At 45.2% G+C, this 22,602-nt stretch overlaps 1 protein-coding gene across 2 annotated transcripts; it reads right to left on the reverse strand.

The window, feature by feature from the left end:
• Positions 1-3,558: 3,558 nt before the first annotated feature.
• On the reverse strand, positions 3,559-22,455 carry E2F7 (E2F transcription factor 7). 2 transcript variants are annotated; one of them, XM_015283231.4, is made up of 12 exons: positions 22,139-22,455; positions 19,195-19,470; positions 17,664-17,832; positions 15,352-15,633; positions 14,555-14,713; positions 13,396-13,533; positions 12,467-12,661; positions 11,816-11,900; positions 10,479-10,989; positions 9,558-9,825; positions 7,967-8,388; positions 3,559-6,665 (listed from the first exon to the last, which is right to left on the reverse strand). In XM_015283231.4, the coding sequence occupies exons 1-12, from the start codon at positions 22,223-22,225 to the stop codon at positions 6,489-6,491; spliced, it is 2,769 nt and encodes a 922-aa protein (XP_015138717.2). In that variant the 5' UTR covers positions 22,226-22,455; the 3' UTR covers positions 3,559-6,488. The 2 variants fall into 2 exon arrangements, with proteins under 2 accessions (XP_015138717.2, XP_416110.6); XM_416110.8 differs by having other exon boundaries at positions 9,558-9,828.
• Between the last annotated feature and the right edge of the window lie 147 nt (positions 22,456-22,602).

Raw genomic sequence — 22,602 nt, forward strand, 5'->3', positions numbered from 1 at the left:
GGAGGGAGGCTGGCGCCTGAGTGAATCCTTTTATTCTCTGCAGAGACTCCTGGAGCCCAGCCCTAGTTACTCTGGCAGGGCACCGTGTAGTTATCTGATTATAGCAAAATATATTCACTGATTGCATCTGAAATGTTCTTTCCTCTTTAATTGTATACGCTGGGAAGACTGAAAAAGCTTTTTCTTCCTCAGCCTCTTAAAATAATCTTTTATCTAATGAATTCTGAAGCATTTTTGTGAATGTCTGGTAGACATAATGGGCTCCAATCTATGTGATTTCAGCCTCAAGACGCATGAACAGGAGTCTTAAATTAAAAATCAATGTCACGTAACGGTCAGACAGTAAGAGAAGGTCAGCCTAAGACCATCAGGCTCGTACTACATGGCTAGCAGTTCCTGACCTGTCCTTAGGGACAGCCTCTAATAACGTGAACACCCAACTACAGCTGAGTAGAAAAGCCCTATGTTATTTCCAAATCAGGGAATGTGTTTGCCCACCTATTTCTTAAAGCCTGCTCAGCAGGGCCGCCCCTGTCCTCTCTTCAGCCCTATGTCTCTCCCTCTACCTTTCCTCCTGCACACTGTCTACACTTGCTAGGCTTTGTGAGGCCAGGTGATAGGCTTGACTGACTGTAATTGTTCTGGTTTTAGAGAAGTCCAAGACCGATTTGCTCAGTCATGCAGTAGAGAACAAGCAGAAGTAAGCCCAGAACCAGGAGACAGATCTTCCTCCCTTCAAGCCGACATAAATCAAGACAAGTGCATTGGAGCCACTGGCATCATGCTGATATAAAGGAAGGCAGGAAAAGAAGCATTTGACACTGGAGCCTGAAGTATCTGCAGAGCTGTTGTTCATCAACATTTTCCAAACCTTCCAGTTTCAGTGCAGCTGCAGTAATGACAGGAGCCCACGGGGGCCGCTGGTTCATCTGCATCCCTGGCAGCTCTCTCCTCAGGGCTGTGCAGGGTGGGTGCAATGGTCACAAGCCTCAGTGATGTTGCACTTCCAAAAACAAGAGGAAAGTTACATTTACATATGGAGGAAAATGAGCTTCCTTAATCCCCTCTTGCCTTCACGCTGTGACCACAGTTTCAGTCTCTTATCCATTAGGTCCATTAAATTCCCTGTGCATTTCAGGTACAGGAGGATGCTTTTGGCACAAATTAATTGTTACCAGTTAACCAAGATTTTAAAGGGGTTTGGGTCTACTAAGCCACATCTTTGTTGGCTATCAGTGAGATACAAGGACTTTAGCAGCATTAGCAAATTGACTAGCAAAAGAAGAGAGGTGTTTCCTTCTGGACGATTTACTGTTGTGGACTAGAAACTTTATTCTTTCATCTTGTTATGAAACAAGTTTCATTCTCCCCTCCCACCTAAATTTGGAATATCATCTATTAAATGAAACTGCTGTCACATTGAATCAGAGATATGGGAAAGGCAGAACATCTGGCAGCTCGCATTCTCCTGCAGGGTGAAAATGAGGGCTTTATTTATTCAGAAAATGGAGGAATCCCAAGCTCTGTCTGAGGCAGATCACGCTGGTCTGTCCTTTCCCTGGGAGGTCTTGTGGTATCAGCCTTGGATGTCACGGCATCTTGCAAAGCAGAAATGCAGGCTTTTGCCCACTCCCCAGCAGAATTGCTGTGCGTCCTGAGTGGAGCAGGGAAAGGCCCAAGGATTTTGCAGCTTGACTTAGTGCTGACTGACACCATTAGGTTTCATTTCGTCACCCAGGTCCTGGAGAAACCTCTTGAGAAACAGCTGAAATTCTTGTTGTGTTGCTGGTGCAGCCAATGAGCTTGGAAAGAACCTGGACACTAATGCTCCTTGCCACGGGGATCTTCTCAGAGGATCACAGACAGCAGAGTGAAGCCCTGCTCTCCGTGCCCAGCCTGCCCCATGCTGTGCAATGCTTGGCCCTGCAGTGGAAGAGCTCATCATGCAGCTGTTTTGCAGACTTCCCTTTGGCTTTCTGTCCCTGAATGCCACAGCAAATGCGCTCGCACGAGATCTCTGCCCTAACCCCAGTGCTGGCAATCAGCCCCCAGGTAACCTCTGCAATTTTCCCCAAACCATCTTTGTTAGATTTTTCCTGTGGCTTTTTATTGCTCTGGTTTTCCTACTCCACAAAGACACTTGGGTGCCTCTTCCATACTACTCAAACACGGGGCAGCTGGGCCCTGGGGCAGGGGTTGATCGCTGCCCAAGATCAAAGCTTTGCTTGCTGGCAGCACGTAACACCTTCCAGCACTGTGGGCTGATTTTGGTCTCCCAGCTGGCCCTGGCTGCACAGCCCAGGCCACGGAGCACTAAGACTTTCATCCACAATGCTACAGCTTTTAATTTTCCCTTTTAACAGAGAGAACTAAACCAGAGGGCATTTAATGTTCCCCTCTAATTATTTTTTACTTCAAAAAGGCACACAGATGTGGATGGGAACTACGTGAAGCTACAGCCCTGAACTTTGCCAAGGAAGCTACAGCCGTGGCCTAACAAAAGGGGTTGGAGTAGGGCTGGGTCTGTTAGCATTCATCCCGTATTTAATCTTATTAATTTATAATCTTTCCTGTCAGTGGAAAGGGAAAGTTAATATTGGTGGAGTCACAGGTCAGAAATAAGCCAAACAATATTGAGCGAGCTGCTGAGTTTTCATTTTAAAAAACGACTTCTGAGGAGCTCAGCCAGTCATAACTCACAGGCATCCTGCAGCCGGGTCTCAGTGACATTAACTCACATCTCTTTAATTACTGGGGGAAAGCAACACAGGACTTGGTGAAATCAATAGTGAAACAGTCCCTGATTTTAATGGAGCCCTGAGGTCCCCGGTAGCCAGGACAGGCCCTCTGTGGTGCTGATGGCTCCCATGGACAGCGCCCACAGCCCAGTCCTGGGCCTCTTCTTGGAAACTCCCACACACAGGCAAGGGCTTGAACCTTTCACGCCAGGATGCATGAAGGTGACAGGCCCTAGGCACATATTAGACAACCTGCTACAGCTTCTGAACAATGGCAGCCCGACCCAGAACATTTGCCCCATATTATAGGAGCAGAGCTTGAGGGCACTCCACTTGGTTTAGGGGCAGAGCCATACTCCTAGCCAGCTCCAGGACCTCATTAGCCAGCTCACATTGCACTGGTCCTTGAGGCTGCAACGCTAAAGCAGTTGAAGTACACTGTCATCCTGTTACAGTATTAGGACTAGAGGGAATGGCTTCAAGCTGTGCCAGGGAAGATTCAGGCTGGACGTTAGGAAATACTACTTCTCTGAAAGGGTGGTCAGGCACTGGAATGGGCTGCCCAGAGAGGTGGTGGAGTCACCGAGCCTGGAGGTGTTCAAGGAATGTTTGGATGTTGTGTTGAGGGACATGGTTTAGCGAGAACCATTGGTGAAGGGCGAATGGTTGGACTGGATGATCCTGTGGGTCTTTTCCAACCTTAGCGATTCTATGATTCTATGATTCTATATTTGGTGTTCAGATTCAATAGTGCTAATCTGGATGCATGGTGGATGGTTATTTAAAGAATGCTCTCCATACTGACATCACAGCCTCAGACTTGTTTTTAGTTCCACTTTTATTCTGCAAAAGTTTAATATTTTGCTAAGAGACAGGATTAAAAAAATAATCATTCCAATGTTGTGATTGGAGTAAAGCTATAAGCAAACAGCTACAGATTGCTACAGAGCAGGAAAAGCAGGACAGTTATAAGCAGCAATAAAATTAATATCTATATTAAACTAGCAGTGCAAAGATACAAACTGGAAGCAGCTTTACATTAAAAATACCGCTTTTTAAATACAGAAATAGCACCAATTTACAAAAGATCATCAGAAATGTAAACGTGGCAGGTAGATTCAAGTATAAGTTACACACTCACCCTCCCTAACAACTGTTTTGGAACAGAAAGGTTTTACAAACCCTGCAAAACATCGTAGGTATGCACTTTTCCTCAGTGTGAGTACAAATTCTGCTTTTCCAAAGCTACTTTTTGCTGGTGAATTGTTACTAGTTTAATTCACTACTTTGCTTTCAGTGAAGGCAAAGACAGAAAACAAACTCATTCCCTCATGACAGCCCACCCCTCTGCCTTGCCAGTCAGCTGCAAGCAGCACTGTCCCCATTGTCACCCAAATGCCCCAGTGCTGCTGCTCTATCCATCCCTCCACCTACTTCAGTGATCATTTTGCACTGACAAAACCAGAACAGCACATAACCCCCCCCCCCTTCTGCTCCCAGCCCCAAATTTGAGCTGATCCTCATTTCTGGGCCTGCTGTATTTACAGAAACTCAGAAGCGGAAGCAGAAATTGGAAATGGGAGATACATTTTCAATCCCTGCATTTTCAAGTATGCTATGTAGACACAGGCTACAACACAAGGCAAGTATCATGATCATGCTTCAGCTAGAGTCAATACTCGACCCCGGCACTCCCCTCTGCTGCCAGCTGCTATTTCATTCAAAGGCTGCACCATACTCGAGAGGAGAAGACAAGGTTTGGAAACAGACATCCATGATGTCTGCCAGAACCACTGCAGCCTCCTTCCAGCCAAACAGTAACAGCTGTAGGTTAGCACAAGCACAGTGGCAGCACAGTGCCCATTTCAGAACTTTTCAAAATGAAATAAACAGAAGTGGGTGTATAAGAAGAAATAATTCAGAAGCAAAAATTGTAAACTTTCACAATTGTAGTGTGATTAAAAAAAAAAACACGAAGAAACAACTTAAAATTTAGCAGGCTGAAGATTTCTTCTTATCATCCCTGAAATTTCCTATGATGATTCCACTGTAGAGACTTCCCTTCAGTGAGGGCTAACCAGCTCTCCTCATAAGGCTGTTATTCGTTTCTACTAAGATAAGGCCACATTAACTCAATTCCCAGTTTTCACAAGTTTTTTCTTAAATTCATTTTTCATAATACATTTCATTATAAAAATAAAAATCGTCATCTAATTCCCAACTCCCACATAAAATCCTAGCCTCCCTTGACCAAGTAGCGCATCAACCTATCTACCCTTGAACACCAGTACCAAGCAAAGCAAAGTTACTACCATGAGGGAACAGCTGGTGATGTTGGCCCTATTATGTTTGCTCAAAATCCAGAGTAACGTGATGTCAACAGCAACGCTTTCTGTCTTTTTAAAAGGAAACTGCACAAGTTTCGTGCAGATTGCTATACCAGTGAAGAACATACCCAACCATAACAGCCTTAACCCTTAAAATTATGTCCTATATTATTAATAGCACCACTCATTATTTGAGGACCCTGAATGTTAAGTGTTAACATGCCTTTTTCTTCCTCCTTATCTTCTCATAAGGAACACAAATAATTTTTTCCTACTTCCAAAATTTGACTCCCATTCTTTTTTAGCTTCTTTTGTGGTTTAGACAGATATGTGCCAAAAGATAAAATCTCCCTCATCTTCCAAATACATTCAAACACTATTAACTAGTTACAAAATTCCCACAGATGAACAGATAGGCACTTAAAATAAGCTACTTCAGGGGTACAGATTGAATTAAACCTCTAAGAAGGCACTTAAGGAGACTCAGGTTAAACTGAATCTCATAGTGTGGTTACTGACTTACCAGCGTCCCTTACTCATAAAGTCCAGACCATATATTGCATGGGAAACTAAATCTTAGCACAGCTCTCCCAGTGGCTTGACACTCTCAAATGACTTTGTCAAACTTCTTTTTTTTTTTTTTAAAGGATCAGGTTTTGTATTCTTCACATCTACCTTTGTACCTTTTGCTCAGATTAGGAGAAAGAAACCCAAGGAATAATGCAGTTCATTGACACAACTATAAAAACGTTAACATTCACAGTTATTTTGGTCTTAATATTTTTCAAATGTATACATTCAGTCATACGGTGTTGTTATTAGTTTTCCTAACCACAAGTGCTGGGCAAATTGTACAACAATTGACTGACATTCAAGTAATCCTACCCTGAGAAAATCTGCTGCTCTGAAGCTCCCACTCTAATGTACCAAATAAATAGCAAGAGGCTGTACTGCGGAGGCAGGGTTTGGCAGATTGTTTTAGCTCATCAATTTCACCACAGATTTACTCAGGGTAAGCAGACATGTTAAAAAACTGCTTACCCCAGATAAGTGCTAGATGTCTCACTTAAAACCACGAGCAAAGAACCCACGGGGTCTCCAAGGAAATCTCTCTGCATCTCCTCACAATGATAAAGAGTTTTCCAGATTAAAACCACAAATAAAATTTGATGCCCACAAGGTTACGTGAACTACAGCATCTGAATTCAGATCAGTACTGAAGGAACAGTTAAGTAAAAGGTTTTCACTACCAGGTTTGATTTGTGGAGAAGGTTAACAGAAATGGTGGGTGAATGGATAGTGGGGAAACATGCCAAAAGGGGGTGACACATCAACGTGCTCCTCTTGTCAGATTAAGAGCTTGTTCTCTTGTAACAAATATTGTGTCCTAGGACAATCTGCCCAACCTTTGCAATGCGTGCAGTTAGTCAGTGCTGGTACTAGAGATTTCTAGTCTTCTCTGCACAGAGCTGGCGCTTCTGGTCTGGTTGCCTTCGCCTTTTTTCCATGTACCAGGATCTCCAAGACTTCCAGGAGTTTTGAAGAATGCCTCGTGACGTGCAGGACGAACGCTCTTGGGAGTGACAGGAGTCGATGAAGGCTGTTTGTGAAACAGAACCAAGGTAATTCAGTTGTGCTTTATCAAAGTCTACATGCAAGCATGCCTATAAGCTCTCTTCAGTTTGCAAGAAGCCCCGCATCCTGTGCTACTACAGGGAACCATGGCACACAATACATTCAGGAGCTCCACATGAAAAGCTCTGGGCTATCTGCCAGTATGTCACCGCTGGGAAACTGAAAACCTTTATCTCATTTCCAACTTAAGTATATTCACAACTAGATCGTACTCATTCATTCTTATGCCAGTCTTGTCCTCCAGCTCAAATGGCTCTTTCCTCTCCTTAACGTTTCCGTCACTTCTGTTATTTGCAAGCAACAAAACAGATCTAAAATTAGTCTACGAAACCCAGGCCTCTTCTGCTTTAAGTGCCACTCTAGTGCTGGTATCTGTAAACAGGTCGACTCTAATACAGCCTTTTTGTAAAGCTTGAACAAAACAAACATAAAATAACATTCATAAAGCTTCCAAAAGTTCTATTTGTCTCTTTCTTAGACGGTAGGAAAACACATCACAGACAAAAAAATGTAAGCTAGAGCAGTGCCAAAATATCACTGCTAATAGTTGTGCACAGCTAACAGTGTGACGTGACTATTTTATCTCATTAGTTGTACTTCTGATTAACGAGTCCTTCATTTGTGAATTTCTCATTTGTATCTTCAAAAAAATTCACTACTGTGGTAAATTCTCAAAAATCTTTGTCGACCTTCAAGAAAGATCGAGTGGTTTCACTCAGTTCTGTCAAATGCTGCCTCTAAGCTTCCTTTTTTTAGTGAGCAGAGATTAGAATGGGCCTGAGGAGGTAACCCAGGACATTACCACCTGTTCTGGCCATTTGACTCTTTAATGATGACAAACAATCCTCCCACCTTCCCAGTGGAAGCTTCTATAGCTCCTGCATGATACACTTAGAATGCTTGGATCAAACAAGGAAAAAACAAAACAAAACGTGCCAACCCAAAGCACTCAGATCTCTGGGACAACAACCACAAACTCATTTTTCTTCCTCTGTTCATGTCAGACTTCTAAGACTTCAAAATTCTTTTAAGAATTGGAAACTCACCAATTGTCTTTACCACTCAGCACAACATACCCTACGCTGGGCTACGTGTTAAACAAACACTATCCCAAGCCCTCCCACCACGACATGTGGATGACACCACCTCCCAGCCTGCCAACTTGCTGCTCTGGCACACAGGCACCAGCCTGCAGCACAAGCTGCCTTCAGTCCCATTGAGTTGGAATCACATTTTCACTGTCATTCAGTCACCTCCGGTGCTTACCTGCTGCAGTTTCAGAAGGGTCACCGGATGCCCCACACACACAGGGGAATCCAGTTTAACAGCACTGCAGGACCTTGCGAGCACAGGTCTCGGATGCGCAGCAGGGTGAGCGGTTTGCTGGGGATCCACTGATGGTGAGGGTGAGGCATTTGGAGTAACCACTGCCGTGGTGCCTATGAAAACAGGCGTTGTCGATGCCAGGCCAGGCATGCTGATATTCATGGAGGCAGCAGCTGAGGAGCCATCGGGCACTGGAGAAAGAGGGCTGGGAATTGCGGGCGAACAGATGAGAGGAAAGGAAGCCAAGGCTGCTGATGGCACCATGACACAGGGGACGCTCAGAGAAGGTAACTGGCTTGCAGCCAGCCCGATGGCACTGGGAGCTTGGTTCGCAGAGAACAGGAAATTAAAACTGCTTAATCCTAAACAAAAGAGAGAAGCAGCAAGGCATTAATACAATTGACAAATTGGAATTAAGCTAACACAACTTCATATAGAACAGCAGGGAGGTATGGCAAGAAAGAAGGAAAAAATAGGCTGCCCAGGAAGAAACAAGATTGTGGCTGTTAAGCCAGGCTCTTTTTAACTACATACCCCCATGTCCCCCCCTGCTGCCTGTTCATTCTCTCTACATCTGTTCACTTCATTCATACTAAGCACCAACCACACCTTGCTATTTTCTGCTTCTAACTTGAGTTTTGAGCAACAGCTTGGCTAAACAAACGCCTTATGCTAACAAGAACCCCATTCTCTGCTATATCAACGTACATACGCTGTGTTTTAGCAAGAAAAAATACAAAAGGAAAACATCTAGATGTACCCCAAAGAAGCTCATTTTCCTCAGAACTGCTGAAATATTATTTTGAAAAAGAAGCTGGTTCCCACTTTATTTGACCTTCCAAAATTCCAAGATCAACACTTTTCAACCGAGCATCTCTATCCTATAAGTTGCTCTACACAAGTGAAAGCCCACAGGCCCCATTCTATGCAAGGGGGAGTCAAATACTAAAGCTGTAGTCATGAAAATCTGCCTCGTGTGCTGCTCCCAAAAATCAGTCTTTGGCACCATGTAAGCACAGACACAAACAGGACATGGAATCCTGTTATATTTGCAGCTGCTTCCTCCCTATTCCTGCTGTGTCCACGGACACTCCCAGCAACTCAGTTTCTGTGGCATGATCCCATTGAGGCATAAGACAAGAAAGTGCAAAGCTTGCAGATGAGTAAGTTCACCCTTAGGGGAATGCTGCTGCACTATTCTGGCCACCTTACTGACAAATCTAGACTTCCAGTTACCCTCAGTTTTGAATACCAGACAGGTGTCTTATTTTGCTGCACGTAATGCAAGCATGGAAAATCCACACTATTTATCTCTAGTAACATTTGAGTACCTAAAGAAATAAAAAGCCTCAGTTTTCCGAGAAGCAACAATTCATATGGAATTCAGAGTCATTAAACTACTACAGAGAGCTGCTGACCCTTCTTGTGCCAACTATAGACTTCCTGACCTATCTGTAGGTCTCCCTGTTTGAACGCCTCAGTGAACAGATGGAAAGGTTTGAGTGCCTGTAGATCTCACGTCTGCCCTTACCAGCAGCAGGCTGGACATAAAGGTACTGCGGTACAAAGGGCTGATTGGCGTTTCCCTTAGAGATGTGATCTTTTCCTGGAGAAGGCTCATCGAGGTCTTTATTCTGGGACCATTTTTCTTGCTCCTGAGAATCCAAAGGCTTAGTAGACTTTTTGTCTGCAGTCTCCGGAGCAGCAGGACTTGAGAGGTCAAGATGAAAAGCTTCTAGATGTACAGCAGATGCACAGCCACTTCCTGGGGCAGTGCCTGCCTTAGGCGACTCAACAGGCTTCTAAGCAAAAACAAGAGAGGTAATGAGGAGTCCAAATTGAAGTACGGTATGATGTCTCATACACCTTCCTCAGCTACAGAATAAAACATGTACTCGTTTCAAATTTATATTCAAACATTGGTATGGGGCCTGACCTCTATTTTCAGTAGCGAAGAGAGCTGAGAAATAGATGCACTTCGCTTTCACCATTATCTGCTCTCTCACCAACCAGTTGTGGGCAATACTGAGTGTATGAATGTATACTGAGGCTGGTGATTAGGGAGAAAGCACAAATCACATTTTCTGTGGCTCAGTGGAGTAAGCAATACTGCTGCTGTCTGGGAAAGCCTATGCGAAGAGTGGAGGATGAAAAGTAATAGTCACATTGATTTCTTCCCCCCCCCCTCCCACCCAGCAGCTCGTTCTGTTAAAGACAATGATTCCAAAGGACAGCTGATCATCACTCCGCAACGCAAAGCAATCACAGTCCATTTTCTACTAATACTGCAGAAGCATCTCCTAGTTAATGCCTATACTTCCTGACACAGCACTCACATAATTGTATTAACATCCATGACAAGAGTGATTTTTCATTTCTAAAAACACTATACCGGGAAAAAGTTTTCCCCACCAATAGGAAGCCCAGGTGATAAAGAAATTCATTTCTTTACCTTGGGTACTACAAGTGAGATAGGGACATCACTCTGTTCGACGGTCTGCTTTTTAGCAGCTGGTTCTTCATCATCAGTAGGAGCAGAGGGCGATGTGCACCTGTGGGAGCTGCGTTTCTGGCAATTAGCTGGAGGTACAGCACCCTGAGCTTCTGGGGGCACGGCCTTCTCTGTGCTCCCACTCTCCCTTGAGAGATTCTCCTGAAGACCGCCACACAGCATAAAAAAGGATGATGAGGGGAAACACAGGAAGGGTTGGCTGGGGAGTAAGGGAGGCTTTCCATTCTCTGTCTTGGAGGCCGCTGCACTGGAAGGATGCAGAGCTTGGCTGCTGACCCCTTTTGGCAGCAAAAGGCTTGGCATATCGGCCTGCACCACAGGGAAAACTGCCTGAGATAAAGGGTTAGCACAAAAATCAGAGTCCCCAGGAACTGGAAGAAGGGAGAGAGGTGAGGTTACACTTGGGTTCCTTACTGCATTGAGTATTGCTTCTGTGGCACAAGCTTTGCTCCTAAAGAAAAAAAAAACAAAAACCATTTAGTACAAAAGTAAACCCATGTTTTATCCTTTCAAGCTACTACGTACCGTTCTTGGGCATAAACATGGAAAATTCACAAAAAAAACTCCACTTATTTTACACAGTTTGCCACGAGGGTCACTTTTTATTATACCAAATTATACGGAAGCAGACTCATCAATTGCTTGGCAGAACAATAATGCTTTCAGCTGCACTTGACTGGAGTAGAAAAGGCCACTAGGGAGCTACACCTGGCATCCAGACACACATTCAAATTGGGATAGATATAGAGAAGACCCACTAATATGACAAGAGAGGTTTTCCATGGAACTGTGATTTGCTCAGCCTAAGTAACATGAAAAATGAGGCAGTAAAGCCCTGTATAAGCACACCTGAGATAAAGAACTACTACTGAAGAAAAGGACACCAGTGGAATAAACATCGATATACGTACATATACGTTGTATACTATCTACAGATAGATAAACATACATATACGTTGGCTGTGAATAAGCTCAAGTAGTTAAACAGAAGAAAGCTTTTAATTAACACAGCAGTAAAGTGAGATTGTGATTTGACAGCATGGTAAGGAGAACAAATAAACAAAGGAGTTTGAGCTGTGAAAGCTTCCTGCATGTTAAAATGATTCTCCTGAAAAACCACCAAACATACAAGCAATACTGAGACCTATGAGAATTAAAATAGTTACAAGGATACTGTGGGTCCTTTTTATCATGATTCAATGAATTGAATCCAGCCTTTAACTTCACATGGCAAGCACCAAGCTGAAACAAGACCGAAGTTTTTAACACCATCTTACCTAGTATCTTCCTCTATCTTCTGCCTGCAGACAGTTGCTAGATTTATCATTTTTGAGCAATATTCATCTGAATTCACAATGCAAGCTGAAAAAACAAAGGAATATTCAGTTAGTAAGAGGCAGGTTTACTCAGTGTATTTTGATTCTGGCCATATAAAATACTGGTTATGGTGTTTCTTCCCTGGTACACTTTTATAATGTCTACTGATCACCTTAAGCCAGAACCTGCAAGATACTCAGAACTCTCAGTCCCACTCAGGAGGTACATGACATCATCATTTCCTATAACAGGGACAATTCCACTATATTAAGAACCATAAATTAAAGCAATCATTTGAGTCTAAATAATCCTTCTTTATCCATACCACACTTCAACAGAAGAAACCATGCTATAGTTGCAGTTGGCGAAGAACTTAAACATTTACCAGAAAACAAGCTGCTGAATCAAGGCAGTGTTGCCCAAACTCAGCTCATTTAACTTTAGGCACATGCCTGGAAGATACAAAATACAAGTGGAAATACTGGCACCTACCTAAGGTAATTCACATATATTTTATTAGGCTGTTTCACTTGGTCAGCTGCCTTAATGAGTGGGCTTACATTTGGGCAGATTAAGTAGCACACAAACAAACACGTTTCCTTAGTAGTTACCTTGTCTCTCTCGATTTGGGCTGTTGGGCTCAGAGCTGACCTTCCTTTTGGTACCTTCACAGGGCTGTGCACCGTTAAATGAAGCATGACGTGTGAACCTCTGCTTTCCAGTAGCACAGATCTGATATGGGGCACAGGCTCCTCTTTGTGCCTCTGCTGGAGGACCAGATGTTGGGCAGTGCCCTCTTGGCTCATCTGAAGGAATAGTTTTGTACAAGTCATTCAAAGAACACTGCTCATTATTTAGACTTCTGCCACATTACTAAAATTGGCCATAGGAGAAGAGATAACCTCTAAACCATCCCAAGTCCCACAACAGTAGCATATCATAGTTAAGTAAGCATGGGTAAACAAGACAATGGCTTCCCTCTTTTCAGTTCCATGGTAGCTGCAGGAAGCAGCTATACTCCAGTGTGTATGGCCAGCAAGAGAAAGGGGACTAAGACATCATTAACATTTATAACCACGTATGCTTTGCTTCTACTTGGTCATAGCACCGACTCAACTCATAGAAAATACAGTAACACAGGCTTTCCTTCACACTTGTTTTTAGACAAGAATGAGCAGCTTACAAGAGCTCGGGTCAATCCTCTCCTTTACAGACCTCTTCCTGAGGATATACAAGGTAAGCTCCCTTACCATGAACAAAACAACTCATTGTCACGTTATGACAGAAATACTGAGGTGCTGTAATCCCTAAGACCCATGGAACCACCTTTGGAGATGTAGGCATAATCTTCTACTGCTCTACAATTCATCTAGTTAATGATCATTAGGTAAGCTTGGTGAGGGCAAATTTTGAGCTGGTAAGTGGTTGATAACCACACCACAGTTAATGAAAGTCAAGTCATTCTTCACTTGCAGAAAACAACCTTTTGTAATCTGGAAATGAACGTCAAAAGAAAAGTGGAGTGAGCTCCACCATTTACCAGTCTTTCCAGGGAAGTCCACAGGCCCAATCCACTTGAAAGCCGGCTTGCGGCCTCGTTCCTCTGTGACATGAACCTTCTTTATCAAGCACAGGCTGGTAAGAACATTGGCGATATCATACAGCCTTCGTACCTTTGCTAAGAGGAAAGAACAAAAGTAGTCAAGACAGTCAAATCTACAATGCATACAGTACATGTTTATGCAGTAACTTCATTCCAGAGTATCATCATCACAGATTTCACAGGTGAGACAAGTAAAATCAAACTAGGATGGACTCTAGCAACCCCTCTAAAGGCTGCCATGCCAGCTCCCACTTCCACCTGCTTTTCATCACTCATTTTATTTTAGCTGAGCATCCAGCCTACCTCATTTTGATGGAAATGAGTTAGGAAGCGATTACATCATTGGATGACCAGGAGAGGCAGCAACCTCCATAAAGGGAAAAATTAACACGTAGAAGAAAGAAGCTTGTGAATGTGCACAGTTGATCACATATTTACAATCTCAAAAACGAAATGCTTCTAGAAAAAATCTCTGTGACTCCAATAAATAACGTTTCTGAGCTGGATACAGTGCACACATCCACTGCTCAGCTAAAATTCTTTCACTTCTCCTGGCATTTGGAATAGCATTTTAAGACTGAAGTAGCGATACTTCATTTTAAAAGTGCAAAGTGATTTGCTAATGCTGTTTTTGTCAAGTTGTCCAAGAGATCTAAGCACCAAACCCCACTAACTGGGAAGAAAACTATGCTATCCAGCTGTGAAAGACTTCTGGAGAAGTAACAAACTTCTGCAGAGAAAACATGAACGCCATTAAATTCGACAACACGTTTCATTTCAGTAAGTCTTGAAACATGACATTCAGAAAGGAAGAGGAAATAAAGTATAAAATATGAAGAATTAAACCTAGAAACCCAATTTTCCCACATTCTGAAGCCAAAACTTTAAAACGATCATTAAATTGATGCTTCTCACCCCAAGGTCTATTTAGAGAAACTACTGTTCCTAATCAATAGAATCCAAACCCTATTTTGGATTCTATTGATTCCAATCAATAGGATTCCTGACCTGTTCTTGCTGTTACCTACTGGTGTCAGTCCAAACATACCCCTTTTCCTTTCTCGCTGCCTGATTTGTCTCTCAATAGCCAGCTTACTTTTAAACTTGCTGTAGTCCACCGTATCCTGGTTTTCTTCTATCAGTATCTTCGCTGCGATGTCCAGAGTGACTATCTTGGTCTTGGAGACAAGGAACAGCATGACAAACTTTTGGCTCATAATCCGCAAGGACTTGTCCTTTCTGCTGTTTGCAGATGCTGTGTTACAAATAACACCCAAGCCTCTTAGCATATGTCATCCATCACAGCCAGAAAACTAATAAGTAGGTTTCTCACACATAAAAGGAGTAAAGTGTTTTCTTGTCGGGAAGCAGAAATCTTTTGAAAGGCAGAAAATAACTGAATAATGCAGACAGAAGCCTCTCTTCAAGAGGCAATAAGAATTAAAGCTTACAGAAATAGCCTTTAGAAAGACAGATTCTAAAGCTGATTCTCCACTGTGTTACACAGTTCTGTGCAATTACGATTTTAATGGACTTTAGAACTTAAACGCTACACGTTATATGGAGAATGTATAAATGATGGACAAATGGAATATGGCACCTTCTGTCAAAACAACGCATTTACTGTCAGGTATGGGTGGGGATAAAAGGACTGGAGCATCTCGCAGAGGTTCCTGCCACTCCAGAGGAGAAAAAGGAAATCTGTGCTGACACCAGAGCTAGGGAAAGGACAGCAGGATGAATTCCGTCACCTACACAGTGAAGTCAGCACCTTTTTGCAAAGAATAATCTTTAACAATTAATTCAGGAGCAAAGCAAGGGAAAGAGTCATACAGTAAACAGGAGAAAGAGACCTATATCTGTATCTCGCATCGCACGCATCAGTTATCTTACCAGATGTGCAATCTGGTTCTGCAAAGTCAAGTAACGGTCTGTCTTGTGAGTCCGGCACCATTTCGTTTTTCTGCTCTCCAGATTTGTACTCTGTGTCCTGCTCCTTGCACTGGGAGGTCACTAGCTCTCCATACTGCAGCTCCCCCGCTTCCTGAAGCGTTTTCAGAGTCTGACTTAGGTGGTGCCGCCCGTGCCAACAGTACTGGTTCTTGGCCACACGGCTAACCAAGTGCAACGACTCCAGCACATTCACTATATCATAAATTCGTCTCCTCCCGACTCCTGTTTTAAGAGGGGAAAAATAAGAAAGACATTGACGCTTGCCTAGTTGTAACACACTCTTCAGCAGAAGCTGAACAAAGAACAGGCTGTTCTCTATACGGAGTATTCACAAAGCACCTTTCACTTGTTCTAGACCCACCCAAATCTGCAAAATCAAAACCGATGCATGACTGCGGTATGATGCCTTCTGTCTGTTCAGCAGACACAAGCCCAGCCATAGCTTCATCTTGAAACAATGACATTGTTTAGATGAACCTGTTGCAGGCTGTTCAGCTTCACTCACGCTTAACTATACTGTCCTAAGATTTGCAGAGCGCTTTGGCTCTTCTTTTCAGAGCGTCGGAGCTCAGGCATGGACCTGCCTAAAAGCACGTGTGTCAGGAAGGGCAGGAAAGGTCTGAGCCCAACACCTGACACAGCGTAGATATAAAATCTGACACCTGCAGTGGAAACAAGCCCTTGGCAAAAGCTAGGTCTGCACCAATGGGAAATCTACAAAGTAACAACAATTAGAGTTCGGCCTGACTGATGCGAGCAAAGCTGGGGACTGTATATGAAGGGGCTGCTGGCTCCACTTGCTATCCCAGGTACTGCCCTCCAGTGCTGTTTGAAGCGTGGCTGTTAGGTACGACACAGTGTACAATCCACTACTGGCAGCACGTGCACCTGAAATCCCATAACTGTTAGCATCAGCTGAGCAGAACACGTGCTAGCCAAAGGCAAAGGTTCTGAAAGACTTCTCTGCAGAAGACAAGGCCTTGATGCATCTGTTTACTAATCTGCATAATATGGATAACACTTACAGCTTCAAATGGATATTAAAACAAACAACTCATGAATATTTCCAGGTGTGTGGGCACCTTGGAGTGACGGATACTCCAGATAAGCAGAGCGCTACACACATTTTGGTGCCCACCATACACCAGCAGCAAAATTTCTTGTCTTTAGAAAGGCGAGGTAACACCACTCCCAGCATGGGATAAAGCACTACTCCTGCACAGCTACACAAAGATAGAAAACCAGGGTCATGGGCAAACATACAAAGGAATATTTGCCACATTTAAAATTTGTATTAATTTATTTCACTGTTTACTTGATCTGAATTCTCTTCTTCCACTTCCCATTACAAAGGCACCTAAATGGACTTTCTTACCAGAGCCTCAGAGAACACTGCTCAAGGATCTTCCTACCATTCACAAAGGATATCATTCTTCTGTTTCTTCCCTTTCCTTTTGAAACAGATGCATTTCGTTCTTGCTACCTCTTTTCTGTTAAACAGCCACATTCTAAACTTAGACAATTTATTTAAAGATTTTGTACAGCCCTTCCTATTTAAGAGACAACCTCTCCAACAGACCCAGATCCTTTTATTACTGGTGTGACCTGAGTCCTCTCTCTCAGGTTCTATTACTTTTCCCAGAAATTTCATTAATTTTTAACTAAGACCAAACCTGACAATAAGACCCAGAAAACAGACTATTCGATGCAGTCTCACTACCTCAATGCAACACGGTTCCTCACTCTACTTTTGCAGGTCTCCTGGTAACCTGTCCTCACAAGACAATATTTAAAGCTAAGATAACTTCAATGAACAAAGATAGTATGCCAGGTACGTACTTAAGTCATGAAGTATTGATTCCCCAGTTGATTTCCTACACCTACTTGTTTGCAGTTGTTTCCCTAAAGCTTCCATTTTGACATAAAATGTTGTTTATTAGTCTTCCTACAAAGGGCTTGTAGCTCTCAAAACTGCTCCAATGTTCAGCACATTGAGAATTTAAGAAAGCAATAGCATTGGTAGACAGCTGGAGGACTGACCTGTTTAGTAAGAGTACTGCCAGAAAGCAGATTTCAAAACAGATCCTTAGGAATACCAGGGATTTGTAGCTCTTCATTAGTATGATTAGAGGAGCATCCAGACGCAAGGAAAGGCAGATTCTGAATCCTCAGTAACAAGGATGGCCTTCTCAAGGGTATTCTGTAAGGTTACCCCAGGTGATCATTTACCCCATTTTTGCAGGTGTACATACCAAGAATTGAAGCCACTTCATCCAAAGAAATCGTAGTTTTTTCTGTTGACAATGGATAACTTGGATAGCGAGCTAGAAACTTCTGGCACAAGAGTCCTAAGCTTTTCTGTTTTCTGCTGGGCCTTTGCTTTTCAAATTCATCCACCGTGCCGTCGTCTACCATATCATACTGTTAGAATATAAACATTAAGCCTTTAGTGCAGGTGTTCAGAAATAAGCCATAGTCAAGCAAGGTATATTTCAGATGACAGCAACATTCAGACTTTCTAACATGAGCTTCTTGCAAGAGCAGAACACTTGGGTGACACACTTCTGCTTGCATGCTCTTTAATCCAACACAGAAGACCTGTAATGAAAAACTCCTACCTGCAAGTTCATGCAATAATGGCTATGCATAAACAAATAAAACATAAGAAACACTAAACTAGCAGATAAGAGCTTGGAAGGAATACTTCCGTTTGAGAGAGGAAGAGGAATATCTCCTTTAACGCCTCTGGATCTAATAAATCAGAAGATGAACGAGCCATCAAATAGCTCCTGCAAAGCCACTTTCAAGAGATATTAGTGCTCTTCACAGTGGTTAATTTTAAGGAACTGGGCTGGCTGGTGTGGGGAAGAAGGGAAAGCATGGTACTAAGAGGCTATAAAAGGCACTACCCAGGCTCTAAGCCTTAAACTTAGTTAAGCTGTTAGTTTAAGGGAACCTTGTAGGTTGGTCTGCAGTTGGTCTTTCAGTTCCTGCAGGAGAAAACTAGAACTACACAGAACTATCCTCCTCTCACTGAAATCACAGAGGAAGGATATTCTGTAAGAAATAACGCAGGAGAAGAAAAACAGTGGCTGGGGGAGAGGGAGAAGAAAAAAAGTGCCTGTAGGAAGAAAACTAATGACACTTATTAAGACCCGACATCACCATCTCCATGGATGGACTTCCTAAAGCAAGGCATCAATTCCACCATTGCCTGAGTCCTTTCAAGTAAAAATCGGGACACTTGACCATATCATCTGAATGGTAAAAAGGTCGGAAATTATTTTCACTGATCACTCTGATGGCGTGGTAAAAAAGGTAGAAGAATGAAAAAGCATAGGGAAAAACATGCCCATGCTGTAGTCCAATTGCTTTTGACAATGGCAATACAGTGGCCAAGCAGGGTGTATGTTTAAAAATGAACCGGCAGCTTTCTTTCTAATATAGTTTGGAAGATAGCCTCAGGAGAACTTAAATGTGCTGGTTTCACCACCGTAAGCTCTACTTCTTTCACTGTCCTCTCAGATCAACTCGTCTTCAGGCTCCTGCGTGGTCCCAGGTCAGTCTCTGCTAAGACAGCTACCTTCAGTCATTCAGTGCAGCACTACTTGACCAATTCACACTGGTCAAGTAGTGCTGCACTGGCAGCTGTCCTTGGGAATGTTTTGAAATACTGCAATTTCCTATAGGGGAGCAAAGGACCAGTTGGAAGAAAACAAACGCTCAGTTAAAAGAAGGTCTGAGTTGTGACTGAATGTAAGGTAACCATGTTCAGAGTCTTACCTGTAACGAGTCAGGTATGTCATTCTGCTCACTGTTTTCTATAGGCCTGAAGAGCTCTTTCTTCTTTTCCCTGTCCCTCATGTCAGGGCTAGCAGCACTAATGAGCATCTTCAGGTTAGCAGTGGGGGTCCAAGGGTCAGCCTGAGGTTTGTCAATGAGCTTAACAGGTGTCATCGGATTTCTGTCCGGGGTGCAGCCCTTCTGCTTTGATAAGTCAACTGGATCATTCTTAATGGGAGTCTTTGGGGCCATCCTGGATCGATCAAGTATGTTTTCCTATTAAAAACAGGAAAGAAAACAGTTTGACAGTCAACTTCATTTGTTCTTATGAAGGTAATCTTAGGCGAGTCATACCTTGGCACTCGCTGCTGCATTTAGTGCAGTTCTTCTGCATTCACTGGAAGCAGTGAAATATTCTATGTGCTGGTATACAAGACACCACCCTGAATTACAGAAGCTGGGGTCAAGCAGTCAAACTTGGCCTACTACACTTTTAAGTTCCATTCTTACACAAGACAGCATTGCCCATGAACATAGATCACCAGACTGGATTGAAAGGATGCATTGGTCACACTACACTTGGAAAGAAAATATGAGGTTCTGCTTGAAAAGTCTCCAATGAAAAGCCATGCTGGGAATGGAGTTGGGCTGTCAGGAACATCACACTGAAATGAACTTCACGTGCAAGGGGAGCAAGCTTCACACCCATGCTATCCGCTGCTCAGAACAACAAAGAACTCAATAACGGCATTCCTTGACCACAGCTGGGAGCTACCAGAAGGAAAAGGCTAATCTGCAAGCTGATTTTCATCGTTCTTTGAATGAAGTAAAGCTCAATTCCCTCCAGCACCCAGCTGCAGCCCAACCTTCTCTCATCTTCAGGTTTCATAGGAGGGCCGGACTCCTTACCTCTGCCCTTACTGTGAGAAGCCTCACCACCAATAACTAGCTGAAAGGAATTCATTCCAGAAAGCATCGGTGGCACTGAGAAATCAGCTCCTGAGCTACAGAAGACACCGTTTCACTGCAGCCTGTGGATGCAAGCAGGTCACGAATGCTGAAGGAATGAGGAAGACAGAAGGTCACACCGCTGTCTTTGCAGGATGCATCAGGTGGCACAGAGGTGGCCTTCCAGAAACAGCACTTCTTTTTGCCCTGAGAGAACAGTCTGCTCTCAGGCAGTCCAGTTACCACTTAATTCTTTTAGCCTCCTGCAAACGGGGCACTGTGGGAGTTTTTTGGTTGCTGCTAATATTTCTCACCGTTTTCTAGATTCGGTCCCTTAAATTGACTGCACACACCTTGAATGGAATGTGAGAAAGCAATGCAGATGGTTTATCACCAAAAGCTTCTGCATAGCTTGCTGGAATCGGGACTCAAGAAAGCCCTTGGAACCACAGCTAACTGCTCTTAAACAACAAATCAGGGTAGCAGCTGCTTGCTGTTTGCTTTGGCTGTGGCTTTTTTGGTGCTCACAAACACAGCAATTTGCCTTCTTCAGATCTACGTTACCATTTAACTGTTCTTCAAAATGAGTTGAGTTTTAAAAGCTCATTTAGATTGACTATGATTTTTATTTTATTTTTTTACTATAAGGGTGGTGAAACACTGCAACTGGTTGCCCAGGGAGGTGGCAGAAGCCCCATTCCTGGAGAAGACACTCAAGGCCAGGCTGGATGAGGCTCTGAGCAGTGTGATGTAGCTGTAGGTTCTCTGTTCATTGCAGGGGAGTTGGGCTAGATGGCCTTCAAAGGTCTCTTCCAACTCAAAGGATTCAACGATTCTAAGAGCTTGTTCAAGTGTTGCTGTTTATCAGCAACAATTCAGCTATCGCTAGCAAATAGAGCTATTTAAGCAGGTGGCTCCAAACACCATTTCATCAAGTCCAGTCCAGCCAGAAAACACAACTACTGCTGGCTTTTACCAGGAGCAGCTCTGCAACACTCAGTATGGGGATCAATCCGGCCCACCAAAAGCACGGCGTTCTGAGCACCGACACGGCATATTTGTGCATAAATTTAGCTATGAATACCCCAAAATGAGATGATAAGTATCTCCTTTTCCAATTAACAGCAGCCAGCTGTAACTGCGACAAATAGGGGTGTATTGAGAGGCGACGGCGCTGCTTGGAATACGCACTCCCACAGAGCCGGCGCTCGGTACGTTCTTGCAAGTACCCATCTGGCAACGAATCAACACTTCATCTGCAGCAGAGGAAGTCCCCTTCCCATCACATTTCTGCTCACCACGGCTGGTGCCAGCGGGACTGCAGAGAGGACCACTGGAGAACCCGCGGTTCCCCCACCTCAGACGTCCGTCCGTGTGCAGGTATCGCAAAGGAGCGGCAGCGGCGTCGCTGCGAGATGCACACATCCATTCCACTGCCAGCCTCCCACACCCCGACATCTGGAACGCCACAACCGCTCGCTGAGGTGAGCAACCAGGCTGGTGAAAGCCCAGGTTCACTTTGAGCCGAGGAGAGACGGCTCAGAGCACAGGAGGGCTGCAGGGGCCGCCTTGGTTAAGCCGGGACGCAGGCAGGAGCGGCCACCTGCGAAGCAGCAGGAGCGTTACACGGCCCTCGGAGCGCCGGCCGGCCCGGGCAGGGGGCAGCGGCCCAGGTCCGGCTCGGGAGGCGCCGAGGGACACGGCGCCGCGCGGAGCGCTCCGTCCCGCGGCCCCGGAGGAGGACGGCGGTCCCGCTCCCGTCGAGCGGCACGACCCGCGCCGTTGCCTCGGCACGCCCGCAGGCGCTCGGCATCCCGGGGCCGGCAGCGCGGCCGAAGCCCCCGACGAGCGTCGAACTCCGTGCGGAAGCAGAGCCCGGAGCCCCCTCCCGGGGGGCAGCGCCGCCGTGCCGCCCCCGCCCCGGCTGACAGCGCCCCGGGCAGGTGTGCGCCGCGCCCCGCGGGACACGCGTGGGGCCGCCCCGCGCCTCGCTCACCTTTTGCGCCGCCTCCGCCTCGGCGCGGCCCCGGCGGCTCGGCCGGACGGCCGCCAGGTCCCGCAGACTCAGGACGTTCGCCTCCATCTGCGCAGAGAGAAGGCGCCTTCGCGCCGGCCCTTATGGGCAGCCCGCCCTGCCGGAGGGGGTTGGACGGGCGCGGGGCCGAGCGCGGCAGGAGGGCGCCCGGTGCCGGCGCGGCCTCACCTCGGCAGCGGCTGGGGCAGGGCCGGGGCCGTGCCGCCCGCCCGCCCGCCCGCCCGCCGCTCCCGCCAGGCGCCGCAGTCCCCGCGCTGGCGCCCTCAGCCATCGCTTGCGCGTTCCGGCCAATCAGGCGCGGCCTGCCGGGGAGCGCCGGCCGCGCCGCCGGCCAATCAGAACGCGGACGAGCGGCGCGCGGCAGCGCGGGACAAGGATCCCGCCCGCGCGGGGCCGCTTCGCTCCTTTTTTCTTCGCGCGGGCGC

This window comes from Gallus gallus, chromosome 1, assembly GCF_016699485.2.
Source record: "Gallus gallus isolate bGalGal1 chromosome 1, bGalGal1.mat.broiler.GRCg7b, whole genome shotgun sequence".
Classification (NCBI taxonomy): Eukaryota; Metazoa; Chordata; class Aves; order Galliformes; family Phasianidae; genus Gallus; species Gallus gallus.

Coding starts and splice junctions, on each gene's coding strand:
- E2F7 (XM_416110.8), bottom strand. CDS start 22,225: ATGGAGGCGAACGTCCTGAGTCTGCGGGACCTGGCGGCCGTCCGGCCG. Junction 17,833..19,194: donor ACATACCTGACTCGTTACAG/GTAAGACTCTGA, acceptor ATATTCTAACAG/TATGATATGGTAGACGACGG. Junction 13,534..14,554: donor GGACTACAGCAAGTTTAAAA/GTAAGCTGGCTA, acceptor CTTTCCTCTTAG/CAAAGGTACGAAGGCTGTAT.